This window comes from Pogona vitticeps, chromosome 2 (assembly GCF_051106095.1).
Source record: "Pogona vitticeps strain Pit_001003342236 chromosome 2, PviZW2.1, whole genome shotgun sequence".
Classification (NCBI taxonomy): Eukaryota; Metazoa; Chordata; class Lepidosauria; order Squamata; family Agamidae; genus Pogona; species Pogona vitticeps.
In genome coordinates, this window is record NC_135784.1 from 183,748,816 (window position 1) to 183,768,040 (window position 19,225).

A 19,225-nucleotide genomic window follows, 5' to 3' on the forward strand; every position below is an offset into this window, starting at 1 on the left:
TTTCACGCAAGGATCTGAAAAGTGAAGTTGCAGGCAAATATTTTCCTTAGACCTTGTCTGCATTTGGGTAAAATGGCTTTGGAAGCCAGACGAAGCCTCCAGGTCACCAGATTATTCGCCTTGGCCCTATAGTCTTGCAAGAGAAGTTGGGGCAGCAATTGCCTAACCAAGCAGCACCAGCTTTGGGGAGCTGCCACTGGCAACAGCAAAATGCCTTGGTCTTGCCTATCCAGCTCAGCAAAAATATTTATTGGAAATAAATAAATAAATAAATCAAACAAACTCACATTCCATGCTGCAAGAAAGATGAACCTGGACAACCCACATTTAAACTGCATTCCTGCCTGCTGGGCACAGAAACCCTATGCTAGAGAGTTGGGAAAATCAGGGATCAAGTCCCTCTGCTCTTATTCCTTGCCCTTGGGTGAAAATTACAACTGGTGAGTTAGGACAAAGCAGCCTAGAACCTGAAGGCTGTTTTGAAACTGGGGCAGAGCTGGTCCCTTATCCCATCCCATATTTTTAGGAGAGTCCCTCCTCAGCTCTGTACTTGTAAAATGAAGTAAAAAAAACCTGGGTCTGGAGGCTCAGTAAATTTCTGCAACATCTTACCTAACTAGTATTTCAGTATTTGAGCAGCATTGTAGAGATTTCACAAGAGTCTTTACCTAGATTATAATAGTTGTACACCTTGACTGATCCTGGCTGTACGAGACCAACTTCAAAATACTTCAGAGCTTTAAATACTAGGCATTCATCCTCCCTGTGGGAGACCTGTGAAGATCAGAGAAAAGAGAAGATAAGTCTTTGACCCTCCAGACCTCAAGTGGGGAAGAGTCTTTCTTTCCTCTGAGCGATCTTAAGGAAATCCTTCCATCGTTCAGTTCAGGGTGGATGTCCAGGCTTGGCAGGACAGGACAGCTCAGTCAAGCTTCTAAAGCCACAATCAGAATAAAATCAAAACTTCTGTGACACGTTTGAGACTAAGAAATATATCTCATTGTGATCTTTCATGAATATCTTTCATGAGTCACAATCCCTCAGTCACAGACGCTGACTAAAATCTACAAAAGCTCAGCCTGAAATGCATTTGTGAGTTCTCAAGGATGCCACAAGAGCTTTGTCTCTTTTTTTTTATTGTTTCAGAAACACACTGACATTCTCTCAGGAGAAGCTGTTCAAAGGGATCCGATGTTCATGGGGTTTAAGGGCATAGAAGGAATGGCGTAAGTGTGGCAACAATCAGCAGATTAAAATAATCATTATAGTCTTAGAAATACAGAGCTGGTAGGAAAATAGTCTGTCAGTCAAGGCTCACCAACAACCTGTCACACTTACATTCCAGTCATATATTGTGCCACTGACACATTACTGAAGAAAACCATTTCTTAACAAATAAACATCCATCACATCTTCTACGGTTCATAGATATCCTTGCCTCAAATGCATACTAGGGATTCCCTGGCTCTGGCTTATGCCCAGCCAAGCCAACTTCTTTACATTCACACTGCTCAACTTTCCTTGATCCTGTAATACTGGTACTGCCTCCTGGTGCTCACACAACAGGCCTAAACCCTGTACAGTATCAGAGATTTCAAGGGAGGTTTACAAGGCCACAAGATGATAGTACTGTATATTTTTCTCATGATTTGCTCCAGTGCAGCATCTGTTCATGTAATAATGTGTTGTTCTGTGCAGATCCATGCACCTTTGTAGATGTATGATATCTGATGAAGTTTTCCTGTGAGTATTTTTTCTGTTGATCAGTATCCACCTCTCCACACACCATGGGCAGGTAAGACAAGGAAGGAGAGAGTGAAGTAAGGTGGTGAAAGAGCTGAAGATAGACAAAACAACAAGTTACCTCCCTGTAACTGTGGTTCTTCAGGTCGTCTTCTGTGGAATCACACTGATGGGTTATCTGCCTCTGCACAGAGCCTGTTTGGAACTCTCCCAAACTGAGTAGTAGCCTTTAAGCGGTAACCCTCTCACTGTCCTGGTGGCACATATATCTCCTCCCAGTACTAACCCCTTAGTTCCCATCCTCTGACAGATTGATGAAAAGAGACACAGAGTGTTGGATGACAAGTCTGTTTACTGGACTGAGTAGAGAATGTTGACACTGAGCATTGACACTGTTGACACCGAGACTGTGGTGAAAGAGGGAGTCGGGGCTGACAAGCATGAGCCCAAGGCCTTGTCAGCACTTTGGAGAGACTGTTCCCAAAGAAACAAAGTTTCAACTGTTTTAGTCTGCAGCCTCCTTTAGAGAAAGCTGTACCAATCAGACAGGGCTGGGAGAGATGGGTCTCTTCTGAGACAGGGTACTCATTTTGAGTTACAGTAAGTGGGAGACATACTGCTCCCACAAAAGTTGCATTTCTTGAACAAGGCCTTGGGGCCATACACATGGGCAGAGGCCACAAAGCGGACTAAACAAATCAAGTGTGATGGTCGAAAAATACATAGGGTGATAAATGAAAATAAAGGTGAGTACTTTATAGGACAAATTAAACAGGAAGGGAAAAGGGAAATGAAGAGAGAAACTAAATACTCAGCAGATTTCCAAACTGCTGACACTCTGGTGGTGGACAAAGGGAAACTGAGAGGTTAGGGCTGACCATTATTATATATGCTAGAGAAGGGTGGGTATGGTGGATTACTACCAAATGGCTATTACTCAGCTTGGGAGGGTTCCCAACAGGCTTTGCACAGGGGCAGATAACCTCTCTGTGTGATCAACAGAGAACATGAAGGAGAAGGAGAAAGCAATCTGTGCTGGGAATGAGATATCAGGGAGCAATTCTGGATATGTGTGGACAGTCCATACTAAGGTGATCCAGTGCATCCCAATTCACCAAACCCCTCTCCATGTGTAGATGCAAATGTTGGGTTGGTATCTTCAGATCCTCAATACAAAAAAGAAGAGAAGGATCCGGAATAGCCAAAGATGCTACTGTGTGACCAAGCACATAGGACCTCTCCATAACCCTTTTACCTTGTCCAAATAAATGATGAGGTTCCCTCTGTCAGTCATAACGTTGTCAACTTCAAACTTGGAGATGTATCTGTCAACTCCTTCAGAAAGCTAAAACATTGAAAGGAAATGTGAAGTTGTCTTTACAGTTCATTGGCACTTAAGTTCAAAGACCCTTGGGAGGTACGTACTCAGAATATGCTTCACAGAGACTTCAAGAGAGTCAGAAAGTATTTTGATAACATTAGATACATTTGTCAGGGGACCTGAACGCACCATGGTCTTTAACAAAATTCTTATGAAGCTCTGTGTAGAAGTTTACATTAAGACTAATAATAAACCATTGACTGACAGTTCAAATTAGAATCGGTTCTGAAGGGTCAAACAACATTATATAAATCCCAGTGATTCAATGAATGTACTATAAATAAGATTAGCAAATGGGTTTATCTCATGTTCTTTTTTGCTATGTTTAAATTAATAGTTTGTAACATGCTTTTGCCATCACCCAAATATGATGTATGTTGACAAGGTGATGTTTACTGGGATCTGTTTCATGCCCAATCTTCTGTGGAAAAGCGACTTTTGCAATAACTATCTTGTGCCACAGAAAAGCGTATATTCCATTTCCATAATTAATTTGTTTGTGTTAAAAGTACTTTTGTTACTATGAAAAAGTAATCTGACTTGATGTCCTTGTGCTCAGTCCAGTGTATTATTGCAGAAAGAACTAAAATAATTGATCCATTGGGAGATGGCATGGCTTTGCTTGTATGTCTGATGTCTCAGACACATTGCTTTGAGATGTCTGGAGGGAAAACACTGTAAGAGGAGGAGATCTACATTCTTCTTAACATGTGACCAGATCCTCAGATGCAGAAATTAGCTTCCAAAAGTTGGTACATGGAGCAATATTTACGAAGATACTGGGAAGAAGAGGGCTCTTCTGAAGCCCAAGTTTATCTCTAAGATCTTTGGGTGCAAGAGAGTTTTCCTTCAGCTTTTGATTAATCAAAGCCAGATCTGCTCCCCATTGTTCCGAACATAACTGCCTTGCTAAATATGTATGTGCTGCTATTTCTTCATATCCTTAAAAACCTGACTTTCCATGTGGCCTTTAGTTTATTCCTCAGTCTACATTCTCATCAGTAATCAAATTTTAACCTCATCTAACTGTATTTATTTCCTGTTCCTCATCTTTGTTACCTTTTCCCCAACTGCAGCTATTTTTCATTATAAGCTCATTGAGGCATTAACCTCTTTATTTTTGCCTACAGAAGTAAGCTGCTATGTATGACATAATAAAAGGTGTCAACAGTAAATAAATGCTGAAAATAGCCATTGTCTTTGACATCCAGCCCAGTGAGCATCTATCTCACAGTAGAACTGGTATTTTCACAATTAGTTCTTATCTAATCTTTCTGAACATCAAATTCTCATGCCAAAGCCTTTTCACGGATTGCAGAGAATTTTCTAGCCCAAACTCTCAAGGGAGAATTTTAGCAGATTCCAGTTCTAGAATCCAGCATCACCTACCCTCTTAAGTTCATCAGTATCAGGGGCAAAACCAGTGAGCATGGAAACATCAATGATTGTCATTGTGGCATCCTCATGATCATCAAGATACCTAAGACAAGGGAAAGAGAGAAGTGGCAAAAGAAACAGGTAAGAAATGGATTCACTTTTAGTTTTATCAATTTGGCTCTGGTGATGCAGTTTGGAGACAGGGTTGTGGTACTGATGATGTTATTTTAAGATTGGCAACCTTCCCTGGTGCTCAGGTGAGGGGAGAGCCTGACTGGTGAGCCAAGCTGAAGACCCAGCATATAGGGGTTTTCCCCCCTGTAGGTGTGTGATGCAAATAGGATATCCGGCATCACATTAAAAAACAACAACAACCCTTCTGCAGCTAAAAATCCCATCTCCCTCCTTCACTTTCACCCTAGTTAGCAAGCATGTAGCAGATCATCCCCTCGACCAGGGTGGTGGTGGGGGACAGGTAGTCCTCCAGTTGTTATTGAACTGCAGTCCCTCTGGCCCCAGACAGCATAGCTAACGATAAGGAGTGATGAAAGTTGCACTCCAACCAAGAACAGGGAGGGAAACATGTGTTTCCCTTACCTAGACTAGGTAGAATAGATGTAAGCTTGTGTGTGTGTGTGCATGCACAGGAAACCTTAGCTCTTTGGATATTGTCCTTTGGTTTCTGTCAATGTACAAAGAGCAGAACATATTCACCGGAATCTTCAAATCTGCACAACACTACACTTGATCTTAACCAAAAGGCAAATCAGAGTTAAAGTATCTCAAAATTACAAAGCAGAGAAATCTTGTGGAAACATTCAATAAGTTGTTTTCTTGCAAAGCATCCCATTATAACCCAGGTTTATCTCTAAAGCCTTCATAAAAATAGCAGTAAGTTTTATATCATACATATTGAGCATGAATTAAACACATAATATTAAATATCATAATAACAATTGTGAATTACTGCTTGAGTGGAAAGCCAACAGTTAACTTGCTAAATTTTGACCTGGGTACAAAACAAATCACCAGGACGCTCTTTAGAAAGTGGTTTTGAACTAGATATACTCTTTTTAGCTAAGAATGGGGCTGTTTGGAGTCTATGAGGAAGAGTTAAAGGCGTATTGCACTTCATCTTGTCTACCTCCCTTAGGTAAGATAGCATTGTTTTTGAAGCTCATATTGTTGAGCGATTTCATTGTCATGTGATTCTTTGTTTTTAACTACTGTCCTTTAATAAATCTTCAGATAAAATGTAATATTATGCTTTGAATTGATTCTTAGGATATCTGATCCCAACCCATTTTCCATGGGCTTGATTTGCAGCATTTAGCCCTTTGTTAGACTTGCCTTCTTATTAAAGCTCAACATTCTTACCTGGTGCAGATTTTGATTTTGACAGCCTCTGAGGCTCCCTTGGACTGCTTCTGATCTAGAAGTTACAGCACAAGTAGAGAGAAAAATCAGTGTTTTCATACAAATTCTATGCAGAATAGCTATGACTACATTGGGAAAACATGGTTTTTGATGAACTGATTCATATTTCCCCCTGGATCCAAGCCATCTCAAAGACTGTATCTCCCATTATGAGCCCTCTCGGGTGTTAAGATCATCAGGAGAGGCCTTTCTCTTGGTCCTGCCACTTTCACAGGTACACTTAGTGGGGGACATGGGAAGGGACCTTCTCTGTTGCTGCTCCCAAACTTTGGAACTCCCTCCCACAGGAGGCCAGGCTGGCCCCATCTTTGCTATACTTCTGCAAGCAGGCAAAAATCTTTTCCTTCACGCAAAACTTCCCTCAGTAGCCAGCTACAGTGGTGCCTTGCAAGACGGGCGCTCCGTTTAACGATGAATCCGTATTATGACAGGTTTTTGAATGGGCGAATTTCGCTGCGCGATGATCAGTTCCCTGTTTCAGGAACCGATTTTCGCTTCCCAACGATCTAAACAGCTGATCGTCGGGTTTTCAAAATGGCCACCAGGTGCTCAAAATGGCTCCCCGTTGTGTTTAGGAGCCAGTTTTCGCTGCACAGGCACCTGAAAATGGCCGCCCCTATGGAGGATCTTTGCTGGACAGTGAGTTCTTAGCCGATTGGAACACATTAACCAAGTTTTAATGCGTTTCAATGGCTTTTTCATTTTCGCTTTATGACGTTTTCGTTCTACAGCGATATCGCTGGAACCCCATTCTGCTATGAAGCTCTTGGACAAGTAATCATCCTTCAGCTTAGCCTTTCTCAGTTATTTGTTGTGAGGAGGAAGACTCATATCTGATACCTGAGCTCCTCTGAGGAAAACAGGATAAACTCATCATACTGTACTAATGAAATAGCCTGAATTTCAGCCTACACAGATCCATGATGGGCATGGACATAGCCACCAGAAGTCTGGATCTGGGTAAAGAACTACAGCAGACATCAACAACAATAACAAACCCCCAGATCATCTGCCACATGAGTTGATGCAGTTCCACAAGGAGGAAAGAGCCTGGAAAAGTAACTCTTTCATGACAACTCCACAACCCCCAGCCATCAGCGTGGCCACATTTCCTGGGCAGCTGCTGTGTCTGTCCAGACTGGTGGATTCTCATAAAGCGTCACTCCCTTTGCATTCTATTTCCTGTTTGGCCTCATGAAAAAGAGATACAGGCATTTACAAATTTGGAATGAAACCTTGCACGGTTCTCCTTTCTAATCATTCCCCTAGCCCCTTCCTTTGTTTCCTTAGCCTTTTAACCATTCCTTTTTCTTCTGTTTCTGCCCATTCTGGACTAGCTTTTTAAAAAATGAGTATGCACCATTGTTCTATCATACCTCTTCACCTAGTTAAATTAGCATATTGATTTATTTAAACAGAAACTAAACAAAGCTACTCTGTGACAGGATCTCAAGATGACCTTTCTTTTCATTATCAAACTGCGGGATTTAAATCCTAGCCTACAATTTTGTAAGATAGAATATATAGTTTTTTAAAAGGACATATAGTAAAAATTATTAAGAATACTCATGCATAGATTCATCTTGTAGTATATATATTTTCTCCAGATCAAAATTTTAAAGTCATTAGGGCTCGTGATGAGGTTATATAATAGAATAAAATCTAGTCCTTCTGTCAGAACCTGGGATTTCCATGAAACCTTGGGAGCTACTGTTTGGACTTACCCAACTGAAGAGTTTCAACACTAACATCAAGACTGAATTTCTTGCACTGAACTGAATTTTCTTGCATCTTTGCATTGTACATTGTCACAATAGTCATAGTGGCTTTTCCTCGGCCTGATGCTTGTACGGTGAAGCCTTGATTGAGCTTAGTCTGAAAAATAGTCAGAGTCAGTATTCTCTTTGCTTTAATGTCATTTTTTGTTGTTGTTGCTTTTTTTATTCATTTATTACTACTGTTCTATTGCTATTTTTTTGTTGCTATTTACCTTAAAAGTGCCACCATTTACTACTGATACCACTCAGGGTTGTTATTTTTTAGAACTTCTTTATGCATGCACATAGTAATAAATAGAATAGGTTTACTTAGCTAATTGCAACAAAAATAAATAAACCCCCTAAATCAAACATGATATTTACTTTGTATATTTTCAAGTAGCCTGACATCCCTTTTAACATGGTTCTCTAAGTATATATAATTGCCTTCTGTGAAAGGTTTGAGACACTAAGAAAGAAAGACGAGAGGTGCAGAGTAACAGCATCAGAAAATGGAGGGAGGTTTCAATGCAAATTTGTAGGAGTTGTGTGCTAAGGGAAGGGATGGAAAGGGAAGGCCTGCTAAAGAACTGATCCCCATAGAGCAAGCTTGGCTGGATAACAGGGCATGTCAAGAGCTGAACTGATGCTTCTGAATTCTTGTATACTCTTGAGGATACCTAGAAAAAGGCATTTCAGCAACACCGAGGGAAGTACATGGACTGATGGACTTTAGACATCATCAGGCTGGACTACAACTGAGAATAACAACTACTTGCGAAACTCACCAAGCAACATAATAACTTGGAACTAATTCAACTGTGATAGGCTGCTTATTATCTGGTGAATTAACCAACATTTATCCCAATGTTGGGATGAGGATGGCTGAATCTCTATGTGGCCTTTCTCTACCACCACCACCCCCCCAGCCAATAAGGAAACCTGATTTCCAAACAGGCAATATGAGTAGGAATGGCAGTGGGAAGAGGGTCCATTCAGGGGCTACCTCTTGTCCTGGAGGCTGAGTGGAAAATTCCAACCAAATGCCACCAGGGATGAGGCATTTAAAAACACCCTCCTCTGAACTGGTTGAAACCTGCTCTCAAGTCATCTTAAGCAATGTGCCTGGTGGATCTTTGCGATTCATGAAAGTTTGCATTTAGTGTTCAGTATTTAGTAGTCTAAATAAAAGTATCTCCTCTTCTACTTTTGCATTGTGTAAAGCTGGGATCCCCAACCCCCGGTCCACGACCCGGCAGTGGTCCACAGCCTAGGCAGGACCAGACAACGGACACAAATCTCCTGCCCTCACCATGAGTGCCACCATGCGCATGCACACGAGTGCACTCTGCCCCCTCTGCCCCGCCCCCGCCCAACCGGTCCACAGTTGGGAAAAGGTTGGGGACCACTGGCGTAAAGGACAATCTCTGTTGTTTCTTTGTATTCTGCAGTCTTCTTAAAATGAAGTAGCATACAGTACTGTTTCTGGGACCAGTAAGCCTACTTTAGTGGCTGAACAGGTGATAAAGCCTTGATGGTTAAATGCAAATACCTTGTTGGTCACACTGTGACCCTTCAGGGTCAATAGTACAATCATGAAGCTGTGTAGTGGTGCCTGGTGACTGGAAAGGGTGGTTCTTAGACATGGGCATGAACCTTGGCTCAAAGTTCATTCCCTACCCCCACCTCCCCAGCCAATGACTCACTCACCAGTCGGAGAACATTTCTCTCTTCCTCCTCTTCAGCTGTTTGATCACTCCCTGACAGAATAATGGGGTTAATTGTCCTGCTTCCCTGTCTGAGTGGGCAATCAGCTAAGAAGGCAAGGCAGGGAAGCCCATGCTCCTGCCAGAGACTGGTCAAACAGCTGAAGAGGAACACACACCGGCTGTATTCCTCTTCAGCCAGGGCAGGGGGGGAATAGAACACGTGGCTGAGCATACAAACTGGCATGAATTTCCAAACTAAGGTTCATACCCATCTCTAGCAGTTTTGTTTGATGAAATGTTACCAGAGAGTATCCTCCACTTGTTGATAATTCTTTATGGAAGGACGTTCAAGGGGGCGGGCAATCCCTCCACTATTGAAGGCCATAGTCTATCTTTCAGTGAGAAGGAAGCCATTTTCCTTGTCGTTAAGTGCCATGAGGCAGGAGAGCAAGAAGATGGTGGATTAAGTACAAAAGCGGACTACTGAAAAGAAAAAAAATGTTTTAAGAACACAACAAAGAGATATGAGAAGATAACAGATACTAAATCAGATTGCTTTTATACTATTGAGTGTTGGGTGGGTAGGCTTTCAATGTTTATGCTGGAAACCACCCTGAGTAGTGGCTTCTCACTAGATGGCTGGTATGGAAATTTAATAAATAAATGAATGAATAAATAAATTGAAACAAACTTTTCCAAGAAGGTGATAAAAGTGGAGAAAGAGATGCTGGAAAAGGAAAACAAAGAGAGCTCAGGCAGATGTTCCTGGATGAAAGCAAGGTAAACCTGGCAGTAGAGCATAAGATCACATGTAGAAGGCAATTGATTATGGATGTGTGGATCCTGGGTAGTTATAAAATCTAAAGCCATCCTTCTTGATGCCTTCTACCACAGAGGGAATCCCTATTATCTGGAATTTCAATTGACAATGGGATCCACTGTGGTTACACACATGCACCTGCCACTATCACGTCTAGTTGGTCATGAAATCCAAGCAGTACATCAGAAGTAGCTACACAAGTGCACTCCTAAGTCTACTTTCTATGTGTCTAGGCCTGAGCCAGAAATAGGTACTGTCAGACGTCTGTCCCACTGTGGAACTTCCTTCCTGAAGCAATGAGCCCAGCAACATTTCTTGTAGGAAAGGAAGGCATTTTAGGGGTGTGTGGGCTGGAGGGTTAAGAGTTCAATTCATTGTTTCTTGTGTCCTCCAGTGGGCTGTTGTTTGCCTTACTGGTTTTAATTCTTAGACTACTTTAAAGTGTTTTTAAAAATGCCTTAACTGACTGATTCAAACTATTTAAATCACAGTGGATTTTTAAAATATTATTTTACCTCTCCTCTCCCCCCTCAGATCTGCCACAATGAATACATTGGATACAGAAATAGTTAAACAAACTAAAAAGCCAACTGCAGATCTGTGGCACAGAAAAGGGAAGGAACCCCTCCACTGCTGTCTTGCTTCTTGTCTGCATTCATTGTAGTTTCCTCTGTTCCCGAATACCTGAATAGGACTACCCAGTGTCTGCACAACAGATAGCTATTCAGACTTTCACTTGTGTTTTTGACTGTTGGTTTCACCAAGCCTTGTGTCATCTCTTCTTACCCACATTTAGTCCTCACAGTTGGTGGATTAGATATAAAAACACAGAATAACTAGTCTTTTCTGGAGTGGGAGATAATGTATTTTGTAATTGTTAATAATTTTTTTTGTACCTCCGCTGTTCGGGCCAGGAGAGCAGTCTCGTAGTTAATCCTATAAGTAATTGGTGCATTGCGCTCTGGCAACTGAACAGAAACATCCAAGTTCAGGTCCTTATGAGTAGGAACGTCGATTTCATACTGGGCAAGTGCTTGGAAGACCATGACGGTCGACTAGAATGGGAAAGAGTAAGATGAAGTCTGTCAGTTTACCTTGAATTGAGAGATCTAGATAGAGGCTTAGGTACTGGAAATTTGGTGACAAGAGCTTACTAGAGAAAGGGCGTGGCCCCTTATTTTGGCAGCAGGCATCTTTAATACAAGTACAATAGCAAAAACCTGGTAATCTCTGAAGGAAACATACACAATGTGGGTGAATGATAGACATAGAGGCACATATTTTTTTAAACATTCATGCATTTATGGCTGTTAGCACAACGTGGTGTGATGCAGGAAGAAGATAAGAGCTGTTATTATTTGGAATGGTATTTTGTCACTGAAGGAGAGCGTAAAGCCTGCTGAAATTGCCTCCTCTATATCACTATGAAACAAAAAGGAACCCTGTCCTCTTTTTCATCTCTGTCTTCTCATAGTTGCCACAAGCAGGTTGAATGAAAACAGACAGAGAGACATAAATTTACCACCTCAGACAGTAGGCAATAATGTAACTATTCATTTTTCAGCAGCCTGACTTGAGAAACAGCTATTCAGAAGCCTGAATTCTGTAGCAATGGGACAGTAAAAAAAAAAAAAAAAAAAACACTCACCTGAGTGTGTCCATATGTTCCCCCATAATACTTCTGCGCTACCAGCCATTTGACTATGGGTGTAGTAGCCTCATATTTCTTCATTTTCAACAAAGCCAGCAAGCCATAGGAGGTACCTTCAATGTTGTAGGTGTGAGCACCATATTCTTCCCAACGATTCCCACCTAATTACAAGGAGAAAAAATCTGAGATCTTGAGAGCATAAGAGTTCATTATCTCAAGGAGCTACCAAATTTTTAATTAATTCCTAATTTTTTGTTAAAAGATTGTCAATATATTGCAATGCAGAATATATTGAAAACTGACTCACCTATTTCCTCCCTACAGATTCACCCCCCTCTTCACTGGAAAAGCTTCTGTAATGCCATGGGATGAAATTAAATCAATCACACACACACACACACACACACCCCAAGAAATCAGATCCAAAAACAGCATTTATAACGATAACAATGGAAAATTAAGGACAGCACTCATGTTGCCATTTTTTGATAACCAAGGAGAATATCCTTCACCCTACCAACACTTTCCTTTCAAGTCCTTTCAGGTAATGTTTTTAAAAAATGGCAATTGCGAAGGGGCGGGGTTGCTGCAAAGCAGGGAAGGTAGTGCCTTTCAGATCTCTGAGAAGGCATCCCTTTCCATCAACCAGATAATGGGGGCTGAAATGCTCCACTGTGGGTGTCATCAGGAAAGATAACACCCCAGAAGAGTTTGGGACCAAGCAGGAACAGATAGGTGGAGGAATCTGCTTGTTTGCTCCCAAAGTCTCAACAAGCTGTTAATTTGTAGATTACAAATGTGGATTACAAATTTGATACATAATATCTGACCAAGAAATCCTGGGAGTTTACAGCCAGACGGAAAAACAAACTGTGGATTACAAACTCGTTTTTGTTTTTCTTTTTCTTCTCTTGCTTACTTTGGGAAGTTGGCTTGTTGTTATACCAATTTGTGAATTACAAACATCGCAGATTTGGGAATACAAAACTGGATTACAGATTAACTTCCTCCCCCACTCCTCAGAGCTATATAACTGGAAATGTATGGAGGTGAACTGCTGGACTGTGCCTGATTTTGTCCTACTGATTTGGGAGTTCTGAACTTTAGATATTAAGGAGGTAATATCACCATCTGCTGGACATTTAGATTATAGCAAGTTTTTGCAAGTTTTCTTTCCTTTTTTGGTTTACTCTGATATATTGGAATATATATCAAAGTTGGGAGTACCAGATCTGTTAAACCTGTGAAACTGATTATACTTAAAGGAGCTAATATTACTAATATGGTTTTGTTACACTAATAGGGATAAAGTTAAAAACAAAGATATATATATATATATAGACGAAGATAGTAGGATGCTATATATATATATACTTATTAATAGCTTTGAAGATAGACAAATTTAATTGAAATTATAATGGCACAGAGGGGAAAACAGGTTGGCAAAGGGAGTCCCCAAATTGAATCAAGTGTCACAAAGTTGATGACAGACGATTCTGAATTAAGACAGGTGGAACAGAGGATGCAAGTCTACTTTTCATCTGAACTGGACAGATATACACAACAAATTAGACAAGATATACAAGCTTTAGACAAAAAAGTAGAGGACTTGGGAACCCAAGTGAACATTCTGAAATCAGAACATTCTGAAAACCAGGAAAACCATCTTGAAGCTAACAAAGCAAGTTAATATGCAAGAAAACAGGCTGGCTGAATTGGAGTGCAATGTAGGAGAGCAACATTTAAACATAATACAACAGGAAATAACTTTGACTTATCTTTCAAAACATAGAAGAGGAACAGGAAGGGGATTTAAGAGCAATAATAACACAATTCTTCATTCCTATTGTAGGATTGGCTCCTGAAGAGAGAACAGAATCTGGACAATGTATGGAGGATCTCAACTGCTTATACAGGAAACAATCGCAAGCCAAGAGAGATTCATGTAAAATTTTTAAGGAGCTCTTTTAGAAATCAAGTTTTGGCAAATTTAAAAGAATAACAGATGGTTTGGAAAGGTCAAGATTACAAAATATTGAAGGATATTCCTTGGAGAGTCAGAAATAAAAGGGCAGGTTATAAACTACAGTACTAACAGAATTTTGAATGAAAAAGCAGATCAGTTATCAATGCATCATCCCAGAAGGTGTGCAATTCCACTATCAAGGTCAGTGGCAAGATATAAACACCACACATAAAGCGGAGGCTTTCCTGGTCAGATATGGAGGAAGAAACGAGAAGAAAATAAAAGAGGAAGAAGTTCAAAGGAAAGATACAATAGAAGGCAGGGAATCAGCAGGCTCTGAAATAGCCCAGGAAAGCGAAGAAGAATCCGAAGAGGAGGAGGAGGAGGAGGAGGAGGAAACCAAACAGACAAAAAACCCTAAAGAAGTAGTACACTTTCAGACCAGATCTACAAGGAAGAGGGAGGACTACGGAGGTAGTAAGCAAACAGGAAATGTCTAAAAATCAGCTGAGACTAATCTCTGTTAACTTTAATGGATTCAACACACCTGGAAAACGCAAAAATAAAATATCAGCTTGAGAAACTGAATTTGGATGTTACATGCACACAAGAAACCCATTTAAAAAAAGACTTGAAATATTTGGAAATGCCAAATTTAGGGAGGTTCTTCACTGCATCAGACAAGAAAAAAAGAGAGGAGTGGCAACATTTATAAAAGAGGATCTGAAACCCAAACCAATTTTTGCATCACAAGATGGAAGAATATTGGTGATAGAAATTCAAAGAGGTAAGGGAAAAACACTGAGAGTGAATATTTATGCTCCAAATAAAAATCAAGATAAATTTTTCAAAGAACCACAAAAGGAGTTGGCAGATAAAGATACAAATATATTTGCTGTGTAGATGACTTCAGTGCAGTTCTGGATAGAAAATTGGACACAAACATTCAAACATTAGGAAAAGGGAAAAAAGAAAGTAGGACTATATTATCCAAAACCTTCCAGTCTGTAGCAGAAGAGTTTCACTTGGTAGAAGCATGGAGAGCAACACATGTAAAAGAAAATGATTATACTGGTCCTGTGCATTTTATAAAGACCCTGGGGGCTATGAACAGACTAAAAGTGAGCACTTTGAACTTTTAAGCCTGGTTGCCCATGGCAAAATGGAAGAAATAATGATGAGCTGGCTGGCTGAAAATATGGAGGTAAGCATCCTTCAGGTTGATAACAGCAAGGCAGTCTTTTTTCCAAAGAAGTAGCAATACCAACTCTAGTGAGACCATTCTGAATTTCCTGGTCTGTATATAAAAACTATGTCTCTCAAATCCAAGATGGGTCTCAGGCTGCTATCTTTCTTTGGGACAATGAAATAATGGGAGTAGAACCCATTCTGGATGAGCTCCACCAAGATGGGTTGTATGGCATCCTTCTCCAGTACAGTAATTATTCCTTCTTAGAGTATCTGGGATGGTGTAGTTCACTGGTTCTTAACCTTGGGTTACTCAGGAGTTTTGGACTGCAACTCCCAGAAGCCTTCACCACCAGCTGTCCTGACTGGGGTTTCTGGGAGTTGCAGTTCAAAAGCATCCGAGTAACAAAGGTTAAGAACCACTGGTGTAGTTGATCTGATAAAACCTGTTCAAGGGTGAGAGGTAAATTTAATGAAGTAACCCTGTTCGATTATGGAAAGTACATATTTGTTGGCGGTGATGGTGCACCAAGTTAAAAAGTAGGGTGCTAAGGTTGTGGTTGTGTGTGATGTTACAGAAGACAAAGGAGGAGGAATCTCAAGTCAGCAAGGAACCAAATAGGCTGCTTTGATTTTTCATTGAGACGTTTAGACCTTCACAAAGGTTTGTAACTTCGACATTGAGATTGATGGCTATAATGCTGTAGTTTGCGAATGCTTTTGGCAGTCAGCAGGGTATGTGGAAGATTGAGAGTACTGTATGTCGTTTTCCAATAAGATCAATATTGTCGCTGATGATTGTGTGTAAAAACGCATCCTTTTGGTAGTGTTCTCTTTTTAAAAAATCCATATCATCACCAGTTCTCTCATTAAAGAGGCCTTCCCTGTCAATAAGTGACCTGATGTCTTCTGTTAGGCCTGCTGTTCTGAGCTAGGAAGCTTTCTCAAAGCCACTGCCACAAACATGGTTTTTTTAATGCAGAGTCTATGGCATACCTTGCGGAAAGCATTTGTTGATTGGTTATAAACTACAGTACTAACAGAATTTTGAATGAAAAAGCAGATCAGCTATCAATGCATCGTCCCAGAAGGTGTGCAATTCCACTATCAAGGTCAGTGGCAAGATATAAACACCACACATAAAGCGGAGGCTTTCCTGGTCAGATATGGAGGAAGAAACGAGAAGAAAATAAAAGAGGAAGAAGTTCAAAGGAAAGATACAATAGAAGGCAGGGAATCAGCAGGCTCTGAAATAGCCCAGGAAAGCGAAGAAGAATCCGAAGAGGAGGAGGAGGAGGAGGAGGAGGAAACCAAACAGACAAAAAACCCTAAAGAAGTAGTACACTTTCAGACCAGATCTACAAGGAAGAGGGAGGACTACGGAGGTAGTAAGCAAACAGGAAATGTCTAAAAATCAGCTGAGACTAATCTCTGTTAACTTTAATGGATTCAACACACCTGGAAAACGCAAAAATAAAATATCAGCTTGAGAAACTGAATTTGGATGTTACATGCACACAAGAAACCCATTTAAAAAAAGACTTGAAATATTTGGAAATGCCAAATTTAGGGAGGTTCTTCACTGCATCAGACAAGAAAAAAAGAGAGGAGTGGCAACATTTATAAAAGAGGATCTGAAACCCAAACCAATTTTTGCATCACAAGATGGAAGAATATTGGTGATAGAAATTCAAAGAGGTAAGGGAAAAACACTGAGAGTGAATATTTATGCTCCAAATAAAAATCAAGATAAATTTTTCAAAGAACCACAAAAGGAGTTGGCAGATAAAGATACAAATATATTTGCTGTGTAGATGACTTCAGTGCAGTTCTGGATAGAAAATTGGACACAAACATTCAAACATTAGGAAAAGGGAAAAAAGAAAGTAGGACTATATTATCCAAAACCTTCCAGTCTGTAGCAGAAGAGTTTCACTTGGTAGAAGCATGGAGAGCAACACATGTAAAAGAAAATGATTATACTGGTCCTGTGCATTTTATAAAGACCCTGGGGGCTATGAACAGACTAAAAGTGAGCACTTTGAACTTTTATGCCTGGTTGCCCATGGCAAAATGGAAGAAATAATGATGAGCTGGCTGGCTGAAAATATGGAGGTAAGCATCCTTCAGGTTGATAACAGCAAGGCAGTCTTTTTTCCAAAGAAGTAGCAATACCAACTCTAGTGAGACCATTCTGAATTTCCTGGTCTGTATATAAAAACTATGTCTCTCAAATCCAAGATGGGTCTCAGGCTGCTATCTTTCTTTGGGACAATGAAATAATGGGAGTAGAACCCATTCTGGATGAGCTCCACCAAGATGGGTTGTATGGCATCCTTCTCCAGTACAGTAATTATTCCTTCTTAGAGTATCTGGGATGGTGTAGTTCACTGGTTCTTAACCTTGGGTTACTCAGGAGTTTTGGACTGCAACTCCCAGAAGCCTTCACCACCAGCTGTCCTGACTGGGGTTTCTGGGAGTTGCAGTTCAAAAGCATCCGAGTAACAAAGGTTAAGAACCACTGGTGTAGTTGATCTGATAAAACCTGTTCAAGGGTGAGAGGTAAATTTAATGAAGTAACCCTGTTCGATTATGGAAAGTACATATTTGTTGGCGGTGATGATGCACCAAGTTAAAAAGTAGGGTGCTAAGGTTGTGGTTGTGTGTGATGTTACAGAAGACAAAGGAGGAGGAATCTCAAGTCAGCAAGGAACCAAATAGGCTGCTTTGATTTTTCATTGAGACGTTTAGACCTTCACAAAGGTTTGTAACTTCGACATTGAGATTGATGGCTATAATGCTGTAGTTTGCGAATGCTTTTGGCAGTCAGCAGGGTATGTGGAAGATTGAGAGTACTGTATGTCTTTTTCCAATAAGATCGATATTGTCGCTGATGATTGTGTGTAAAAATGCATCCTTTTGGTAGTGTTCTCTTTTTAAAAAATCCATATCATCATCAGTTCTCTCATTAAAGAGGCCTTCCCTGTCAATAAGTGACCTGATGTCTTCTGTTAGGCCTGCTGTTCTGAGCTAGGAAGCTTTCTCAAAGCCACTGCCACAAACATGGTTTTTTTAATGCAGAGTCTATGGCATACCTTGCGGAAAGCATTTGTTGATTGGCAAGGTGTTTTGAAAAGTTTGAGTCAGAATCTTTTTGTTGTCTGGGAGTGGTATCATCCAAAAATTCTTGTTCATGCCTTTCAGGTGTGTTGGTGTGTATGGGATGACTATAAGAGGCAACAGGAAGTTGGGTAAGTAGATCTTTTGGGTCTAATTGACAGTGAGAGTGAGTATGTTTAGTCTTTTTTGACACTGGTTGTGAATGATGTGATGGTCTACCATTGAACCTCCATGGAAAGGATACAGTTGTGGAGTGGCTGCTAAGTGAGGATGTATAATGGGAAGAAGATGGATGCTTAGAGGTTTTTGCATGCTTTGGTATTGACAGTAATGCTGACTGAAGTCGGTGCCATGAGGGCAATTTTCTATTCGATTTATGTTTCATTAGTTGTCTCTGTTTCACATCGGAGTGAATCGATGAAAAGGAGGGAGTTGGAAAATGCAATACCAAGCATTCAATCCTTCTTGGGGTCAAAGCAGGTGAGGGTGACATTGAATGTTCCACATACCTTGACACTGAGCATTCTTCATGCCTCAATGTTGAGGTTCAAGACATTGGTTCCTGCTGGCAACGTTCTGCAAATGAAATGGCCTGAATAGTTTTAGTTTTTCAGCTTTTAAGAGATTGATGAGGCTGAAGTGACCTCAAAGCAAGCATTCATGTTCATAGCGGGGTTTCGGAAACTGGTCTTGGTTGCTTCCATAGGGTCAGTGCTGATTCTCATTGCCCACTCTCTGGCAATTTCAGCCCGGAGTGCCCATATGGATGCATTGGTGAGGCTGGCATTATACTCCCAATCCTGGGAGTGTGGCAGAGGAGGAGAGAAGGACGGATGGCTGATACTCTCCTCCTCAGAAACTAATCCTAGACATATAACCTCTTCCTGGTATTTCTCATTAGGTTTATGGAAAGGGAAAACCATTGCAGGTTGTTCTAGTACCTTCAGTGATGGTGATAATTCATCTTTCAATGGTCTGGGGTTTGGCTTTTAGATATTATTATTAGTAGTAGCAGTAGCAGTAGCAGTAGCAGTAGCAGTAGTAGTAGTAGCAGCAGCAGCAGCAGCAGCAGCTGG

General features: G+C 40.7%; 1 protein-coding gene across 1 annotated transcript in view; it reads right to left on the reverse strand.

Annotated features, from left to right (window-relative positions):
* Nucleotides 1–19,225, reverse strand: part of LOC110070845 (A.superbus venom factor 1) — a 106,088-nt gene that overhangs the window by 11,907 nt on the left and 74,956 nt on the right. The window contains exons 29-35 of the mRNA XM_072991546.2: nt 11,873–12,036; nt 11,121–11,279; nt 7,663–7,813; nt 5,879–5,933; nt 4,514–4,604; nt 2,999–3,088; nt 669–774 (exon numbers count right to left, since the gene is read on the reverse strand). Of these exons, the coding sequence (XP_072847647.2) occupies nt 669–774; nt 2,999–3,088; nt 4,514–4,604; nt 5,879–5,933; nt 7,663–7,813; nt 11,121–11,279; nt 11,873–12,036 (816 nt within the window). The remainder of the gene's footprint in view (nt 1–668; nt 775–2,998; nt 3,089–4,513; nt 4,605–5,878; nt 5,934–7,662; nt 7,814–11,120; nt 11,280–11,872; nt 12,037–19,225) is intronic.